Source organism: Heteronotia binoei, chromosome 15 (assembly GCF_032191835.1).
Source record: "Heteronotia binoei isolate CCM8104 ecotype False Entrance Well chromosome 15, APGP_CSIRO_Hbin_v1, whole genome shotgun sequence".
NCBI lineage: Eukaryota > Metazoa > Chordata > Lepidosauria > Squamata > Gekkonidae > Heteronotia > Heteronotia binoei.
The window spans coordinates 38,892,090-38,900,731 of record NC_083237.1 but is presented as its reverse complement, the minus strand read 5'-3'; the positions used below and the strand labels follow the sequence as shown (position 1 = coordinate 38,900,731).

At 49.1% G+C, this 8,642-nt stretch overlaps 1 protein-coding gene across 1 annotated transcript; it reads right to left on the bottom strand.

Moving 5' to 3' along the window:
• Nucleotides 1-4,130: 4,130 nt before the first annotated feature.
• LOC132583470 (olfactory receptor 8S1-like) lies at nt 4,131-4,874 on the bottom strand (the record flags this gene model as incomplete). The annotated part of the gene is made up of 1 exon (XM_060255103.1): nt 4,131-4,874. A coding segment is annotated over one exon (744 nt), but the record flags the coding sequence as incomplete, so codon positions are not given.
• Nucleotides 4,875-8,642: the final 3,768 nt, after the last annotated feature.

Below are 8,642 nucleotides of genomic sequence, written 5' to 3'. Positions count from 1 at the left end.
TCTATAACATTGTATATTTTCTCCCATCCGATCTCCACAACACGTAGCAATCTTTACACACAGTGTTTTAAATGAGTCTTTAGTTTTAGGCAAGTTTCAAGAAGTTTACTTTCTAACTCGAGGTCTTTCCACTCTTGTAGCACAGGGTTGTTACTTTCTGCCTCCTCTCTTTTCCACACCCTTCCACAGTTATGGTGTTTGTTAGCCACGGAGAGGAGGTGAGACAGGGAAAGAAAAAATCAGTTTGTTCCTTCGGTGCCAAATCCGCTGCTGCTGCCACCGCCCACCTCCTTTCCTCCTTCCTCCGACTTTGTTCCTCTGCTCCTCTTGCCAGCCACAAAGTAGTTGTCTCAAAGTAGTTCTCTCAGCCACACCCACATACACGACCGAGGCAAGCCCAATTTGCAGCCATAACAAAAAGTGCCTTACTTCAGGTATATACTGTCCTTTTTTTCCCCTTTTCGTCTCCTCTTAGTCTTCTGTTTTTGGGTTAGTTTCATTTACTTTCACCAAACGCCCTCCACCTTCACCTCTGTCTCCGGTAGCTGAGACTCTCTCACCTAATGGCGCATGATGCGGTTGGGGCAAAGGGAGGGTAGAAAAGCCAGGAACCTAAAAGTTCCCCCGTGCCTCTCCCCAAGACCCCTTCTGCTAGCAATGCTCCTCCGACGGGAGCTTGCTGGGACCTAAAACCCCCCAAGCCGCACGGTTCGATCCGTTCCTGCCCTGATGGCTTGAAACGCGACCGCTTCGTCTCGCTGTAACCGGAAGTGCCGGGATCTCCACAGGATTAAATCCGGCCCTGGAAGGTAGTAAAATTGGGGTAGATCCTATCCTATCCTATCCTATCCTGTCCTGTCCTGTCCTGTCCTGTCCTGTCCTGTCCTGTCCTGTCCTGTCCTATCCTATCCTATCCTATCCTATCCTATCCTATCCTATCCTATCCTAGCCTAGCCTACCATTCCATTGAACAAAGTTTAGTATTTTTTTTAAAAAAATATTTATTTATACTCTACATTTTTTGGCTTGTTTGAAGCCTCCCTCTCATCTAAAGAACCTTCCTCCATATTAAGTGGCCTTCCACTGAAAAAAAAAGACACTAAATATGGAGGAATTGTGAGAAAAATACCCCTATTTCAAGAACATCGTAGTCACCCGCCGGGTTGCCAGGGTGTCTGGAGACCCAACTCACACACATCAGCTGGATAACGTGGGTTTTGTCTACCAAACTGAAAGGGACTTATGAGTACTAACAGCCATAACGTTGCAGCAGCACTCCGTGCCTCCGGGAGAGTGCTAGCCAGGAGAACAGATAGGTTTCCAGTCGCTCTGTGCGAACTCCATCTCGGCCATTGGAGCAGAAGAAGTTGTGCAGCCAGGAACTGTCCAGGCAAGCGGTTTTCATCCTTGACCATAGAATCCACCTTGGGAGGCTAACACCACAAGCAAATACCTTCCTGCCATGACAGACTCCATTACATCGAAGCAGGAGGCTCACGTACTCAACAGATGTCACCTGTGCATGAGGCCATCAAGCTTCTCTTAGGCGTGGATCCTGCCAGACTTCCTAAGCTTTTGTACATCGGAATCTAAGACAAAGACTGGTGCTAAGAAAAGACTGAAGAAGAGGAAGGCCATCTTCAGCCAGAGCCAAGTTCCTTTGTGTAAACCGGGTGTTACCTTAGGTAGCAATTTGACCATCTATTGTCATCTTTTTAGATAAGATTGATAGACTGAAGCACACCTCCACCCCAGTAATTTCTCTCATTCTTTCCCTTAACGGTCATCCTGGAGCCTCCCACCCTGGCCCATTGTTACCTGGAAGTCCAATCAGGTAACCAGGGACCAAGCTTGTTCATTGGTCAGTTATGGGCATCCAATTAGGTGCCACCAATAAACGTGCTATTGGCTACTGCATAGGTCCAGCCCTTATGGGCATTGCAGTGCCTCCACTTTTTCTGAGGTCATGTACCAGCTGACCACCTCTCCTCCACCCCTGTACCTCCCACCCCCTAAGGGCTCAAGGTAGTCCTTATAACCTGTGGTCCATCTCCCCACAGGTGTGCATCTAGCAGTACCACAGTTCCACTGTCTAGATACATCCCCGATTCCTGATCAGTTGAGGGTCCCATCCCCATAGTCCTCGTTTGTCGCCATTGGAGCCTTCCTTGAAGATTACGATTGGTAATTATCATCCTGTTTGTCTATCCGTCTGTTGTCTCTATCTCTATATATATTTTTCTTAGGACTGTATGTATGTTTCATGAGCACATTACCTTGTATGTGAGTTCTATATTTTTCTGGAATAAATTTTAATTGTTTTACTTAATTAGAGTCATTGGTAAATTTAAGCAATAATTTCTGGATGTGTATCCTGCATACATAGATTAAAAGATCCTTATTAAGCCAGGTGCCCACCTAGCAATTCCCCAACCTCGTTTTGAGGGCATTTTGGCTTACAGAAGTCTCCTTAGGCAGGAAGAACACTACTTAGAGGATGATTGGATGCTATCCAATATCCAGAAGCCAGGATATAAAACTTGTTGAAGAGTCATCAAACCAACCCAAATTGGTAATGAAAGAAGTACTCTATATACTTCCTACAAGATAAATCCTGTGCCGGATTTATTCTCGTCTAAGCCAATTGATTGGAGTAACTGCACTTAGCATAAATACCAGAGTCTTTTATACTGTCACTAAGAAGACCATGTCCACATATGCCACATCTCTGATGCTGGTGGAACATACAGACATTTCCTTCCAGCTCACCTGAGAAAGTTGGTAGGCACATATTGAAGAAAGTGGTCCTTGAAACTCAGTTGCCAAACTGTCTGTGAGCAAATGCATTAAAGAATAACATTTAACATTTCCTTCAGAAACTTCGTGCATGGGATAAGGAAAGATGAAGTTACTATTTTGTTCCATCACTCAGAGGAATAACACCGAAGGCTAGAGTTCTCTCTGTGTCAAAGAGAGATCTCTAGCCTTTTGTGTTATACCTCTGAGGATGCCAGTCACAGCTGCTGGTGAAATGTCAGGTTCCACAGTGCCAAGACCACAGCCATACAGCCTAGAAAATCTACAACAACTAACTTCTCCACACATTTTGTTACAGATGTTCCCACAACTGAAGAGGTGAGTGTTTTCCAATCTAAATGGTACCTAACTTTGTGGATTACGGCTGTCTTCTTTCCATTTGGTTCCTGTTGCTGGTTTTTCAGCAGAGGTGTGATGTCCATAAATTAAGAAGGAAGGAAGGAAATTGAAAAGGGGTGACTTCATACTTTTTCTTCTTATTGACACCCCAGCACCTAAGAGCTTTCTCTCTTGCTATATGCAATGCTCTGCCCTCTGCCATACTTCTTGGCAGGTTTAACAAGACAACCTACTCTCTTAGATTCTGTCCTTGTGACCATACATTCATTGAAACAGTCCCTCATGTTTTGCTCCACTGTTTGTTATATTTACAGCTTCGTATCTCACTTTTGCACCCCATTTTGGAAAAATCAGGAGGCTGTTCGGATGCCCTGAAAGTCTGTATGCTCTTGAGTGGTTTCTCCCCAAAAGACACTGAAATAGTAGCCAGGTTCATTTTTCTGGTCTCCATGATACGCCAAAGGATTTTGTAGCTGTAGTTTTATTTGGAAATGATGTTTCTAAATTTTAACTGCACCTTTTGAATTTTATGGGTAATTTTTATTCTTTATAACTTGGTAATCCTTTTACGCTGTATAACTGATTTCTTTTATGCCAATAAAGGTTGATGATGATGATGATGATGATGAAAAGGGGAGAGAGGAGAGGTGGAAAGAAAGCAACTTTAAATGCCTTTCCCAAGCTGACTACATGTGTGAAAGAGTCACATGTGGCTCCTGAGCCACAGTTTGGCCACCCCTGGTCTAGAGATTTTAAGAAGGTACTGTGGGGGAATTTTATTTGTTAGGGCTTTTCATTGGGTGCATCATGCAGACTATTTTTTAAGGGAATGGGGGCTATTTAAGTTTTATTGCATGTTTGTGTGTCTTGAATTTGAGATATGTAAGCTGTCTCGACCTACAGGAAAAGGTGGAACATAAATAGCTAAATACATTTTTAAAACTGGGCAGTTGTGCTCTGTACTTTGTAGAGTTTTATTTTAAAAACCTAAAGTTTCCAAATCTTTTCCCTAAAGCCATTTTAATTTCATTGTTTTTCAGGCTATATATGATAGGATTTAACAGGGGCGTTAAGATGCTATACTGGATCGACACCACTTTGTCCAGTTCTATAAAAGAATCAGAACTGGGCTTCATGTACCCAAAAAAAGCTGCAGAGTAAAATAAGCCAACCACAATGAGGTGGGAACTGCAGGTGGAGAAGGCTTTATTTCTGCCTTCTGCTGTGTGAATTTTCAGGATGGTGGAGATTATGTGAATGTAAGAGACAAGGGTGAGGAGGAATGAGCTTAACCCAAATACTACTTCACTGATGAGAAGCACAATATAATTGCTGAGATGGTCGCTGCAAGACAACGGCAAGAGGGATGGAAGTTCACAGCTAAAGTGATTGATTATATTGCTTCCGCAAAACTGGGCATTCACCAATGGCAATACATTCACCATCGCGTATAAGAAACCCATTGACCAGGATCCACCCACCAGCTGTCTGCAGACAGTTTTTTTCATAATAGTTGAATAATGCAGTGGGTCACAGATGGCGACATAGCGGTCAAAAGCCATGGCTGACAGGATGAAAACCTCAGCACAAGCACACTGGGAAAAGAAAAAGATCTGAGTGATGCATCCTTTCTGGGAAATGGTTTTGTTCTTGGCAATGAAGTTTTCCAGCATCTTTGGGAGAGTGATGGAGGAATTCGGCACCACCCAGCCGAGCAGCCCATCGGCCGCCTTAGGCTGGGGGCCACCCATTGCCTCCCCTGCAGGATGGGAGACAATGGTTTTTCCCTGGGCTGCTTGGGGGCGGGCAGCCTTAAAAAGGCTGGCCCGTCCCCCCGTGGCGCAGTTCTTTTCCCAGGGCTTGTCAGAGCAGGTGCAGCCATGATCGTGCGTGGCTGTGTGCTGGGCCTGGGAGATCGGGAGGTCCGCTGCAGCCGTCGGAGCGGTCGGGCGCGTCGGCGCTTCCTTTAGCGCGGTGCGGCGTGCGGCTGTCGGCCGGCGTTTCGCTCGGCGCAGGGAGTATCGGGCTTCTTTTTTCTGGCGGGAGGCTGGGTCTGGCCGTTGATCGGGCCCACCCCCTTGCTGAGGGTAGCTTCGGCCCGTGGAGTGTTTGGGGAAGGCGGGCTTTTTGTTGCCGCGTCGGCTGGCCTTCTCGTTCTTCCCTCTCCCCCCCCCGACTTTGTTCCGGCATTGAAGCGTGGCCCGGCGGCCTGAGGGCAGGGCCCGCCCTCAGCGTGGGTAGCTCGGCTCGGGGATAGCGGCATGGGCGGCTCACTCGGAGGGCGTCTGCGGGGTGCATCCGCTTGCCTAGCGGCCTCCACTCATCACCCCACCCCACCCCCCTTTTTACTTTAGTTGTGGGGCTTAGCGTTTGAAGTGGGGAGGCGTGCACGTGACTGGCTGGGCAGGGGCTTTGGGGCTGATTAATTTCACTTCTGCCACACCCCTCCCTCATTTAGTGGTGTGCATTGGGTGTGTGTGTGAGTGGGGCAGTGTCACTGCCCTCTGTGGGAGAGGGGTGATCCCGGGCGGGCTAGCCCTGCGGGCAACAATACCTTCTTTAAGAAGTCTGGGGCGTGCTGAGGCGGGAGTTGGTGCTTCTTAAGGATAAGGGCTTACGGCTCTGGTTGCTTGGTGGTATTGAGTAGGGCATCAGGCCAAGGTATAGGCTATGGGGCCCAAGAAGGGACAAGGACCTTCAAAGGGGAAACAGCCTGCGAAGAAACCTGTAAAGAGGCCCACTCCAGCTGAGCCCCCATCAGATGATTGGGATGATGCTGGTACACGCCTGGCCATTTTAGAAAGCTTGGCGGCTTTGGAGGGCAAACGGGGGGTTGCGGGTCCTTCGCGGCAGATGTCTGGTTTGACCGGCAGTGGCAAGGCGGCAACCATCGCTTTTCAAAAAGAGGTTCTTGCACGATTATCTGCCCTACAGGGGCCGGGTACTCTGAGTTGCCGGACCAAGCGCCACCAGAGGAGGAGCAAGGATGTGAGCCCGAGGAAGTGGCGGTGGTTCCCCAGGAGCAAGAAGGTAGGTGGCCAACACAGCCCCATGGGTTGGTTTGGCCTTGGGGTCAGTGGGGTCCGGTCGTAGGACCCGGGTCGGCTGCTGCAGTGCCTATGCAAATTACTGGGTTTACGTATCCGGGGGGCGGTCCTTCGCCAAGCCAGCAGTCGCAGTTAGGGTGGTCACCTTTGTTACCTCCAACAGCTGGACAAGCAGGTGCTGGAGCAGCTTGGCCTCCTTCACCCCTAGCAGTGGGTCAGTCAGGTGTGTCCGGGGGGGTGACAAACCCCATACCTGGGAGCGTTCTCCCTTGGGGGGGACAGGCAGCGTCGTCGCCGGCTGTGCCTTGGCCCACGCAGCAATGGGGGGGTTTTGGGTTTCCAGCTCAACCCTCGTTTTCGTACGCGTCTGTACCGTTTCATGCTATTCCTTTTGGCAACTCGGCGATGCCGCTGGGCGATCACCTTACAGCGGCAACTAGAGAAAAGATCCTGAAAGGCGAATACGTTGACGTGTTCAGCCTCCTGTATAGGGAACTCAAGAAGAAGCCAAAGGAGGAAATGGATGAAAAGGACAAAGAAAAGCTCAAGAGGAGAAAAGTAGATAGGTCTTGGGCAAATTGGTTGCCCGGGTTTTTAATTTACGCAGGAGTAATTGCTAGGGCCCAACCGTGGAGGGCCGCCCCGCTTTTCCAATATTGTGATATTATTTATCGTGCATACAGTGATTTTGTGGGCGGAGCGTGGCTTCAGTACGATGAAGCCTTCCGCATGAGGGCCGCGGTGAATCCTGGCTTACCTTGGGATCAGATCAGCCAGCAGCTCTGGTTGCAACTCATGGCTCCCGCGAAGCCCAACACGGGGGATAGATCTGACAGTGGTCACATTGTGCAGAAAACAAGCCATCCTGCAGTTACCCGCAGGCCCGTGGGGCAGCTGGTTCAACCTCGGTTGCTTTGCTGGGAGTTTACCTCCCAGGGGTCGTGTGCCAGGAGAGCCTGTAGGTACCGGCATGAATGCCCGGTGTGTGGTGGACCCCATGCCTATACCTCCTGCAACAGGTCTAAGCAAAAAGGGGTTTTTAAGAGGCCGGGAGGTCCTAATCAGCCGCCTGGAAAAGGGCCCCAGCCCCATCAGAACGGTGGTTCTCAATAAGTTGTTGTTACACTATCCGCGCTTGGAGGATAAACGTTACTTGTTAGATGGTTTTTTATGCGGTTTTCGGATCCCATTTCAGGGCCCAAGAATGCCCTTTTTGTGTTCCAACTTGAAGTCAGTTAAAGGGTTAGAGCACATCGTGTGAAGTAAAATCAGGAAGGAATGCGCGGAAGGCCGGGTCTTGGGCCCCTTTTCGGAACCGCCGGTGCCTAATTTGAGGGTCTCCCCTCTAGGGGTGGTGCCAAAAAAGGCTAGGGGTGAATACCGTTTGATACATCATTTATCATACCCAAAGGGCCAATCAGTTAACGACGCCATTCCTGATGAGTTGTGCTCGGTTAGGTACACCTCTTTTGATCGGGCGGTGCGAATGGTGCGTCATTGCGGTTCCGGCGCGGAGCTCGCTAAATGCGACATTAAGTCGGCTTTTAGGCTGTTGCCCATGCACCCAGATGATTTTGAGTTGTTGGGTTTTTGTTTCGAAGGTAGTTTTTATATGGACCGGGCTCTCCCTATGGGGTGTTCCATTTCTTGTTCAGCCTTCGAGCGTTTCAGTACGTTTTTGGAGTGGGCATTGCAGTTTCAGACGGGGTTGCGTGACACGGCGCATTACCTTGATGACTCCCTCTTTGCTGGCCCTGCGGGTTCTGGCCAATGCGCTTATCTGCTCAAGTCTTTTGAGCGGTTGGCGGCGGAGTTGGGTGTTCCGTTAGCAGCGGAAAAGACGGAGGGCCCATCTACCGTTTTGACTTTCTTAGGTATTGAATTGGATACCATACAACAGTTGTCACGGTTGCCGCTGGATAAGTTGCGTCAGCTGCGCGCGATGGTAGTTGAGATCAAGGGCAGGAAGAAGGTTTCGCTGCATGAGCTCCAACAGTTAGTGGGCCACCTGAACTTTGCGTGTAAGGTGGTGGCGCCTGGCAGGGCATTTTTAAGGCAATTTTGTGACGGTATGTCTGCGTTACGTTTGCCTCACCATGTTACTAGGGTCACCCGACGCATGCGGGATGACTTAGAAGTTTGGGAAACCTTTTTTCAGCAGTTCAATGGGACATCTTTTTGGCGTGAGGTTATGCTGTTGGAAGCAGAACTTCAGATTGTATCTGATGCAGCGGGTACCACTGGGTTTGGTGTGTACTTTCGCGGACAGTGGTGCGCTGAACCTTGGCCAGCGGAGTGGCGGAGCTCTTAGTTGATCCGTAACTTAGCATTTTTAGAGTTCTTCCCTATAGTGGTTGCAGTCTTTATTTTGGGTAGCTCTTTGGCCAACCACACGGTGCACTTTTGGTGCGACAACATGGCGGTTGTCCATGTTGTCAA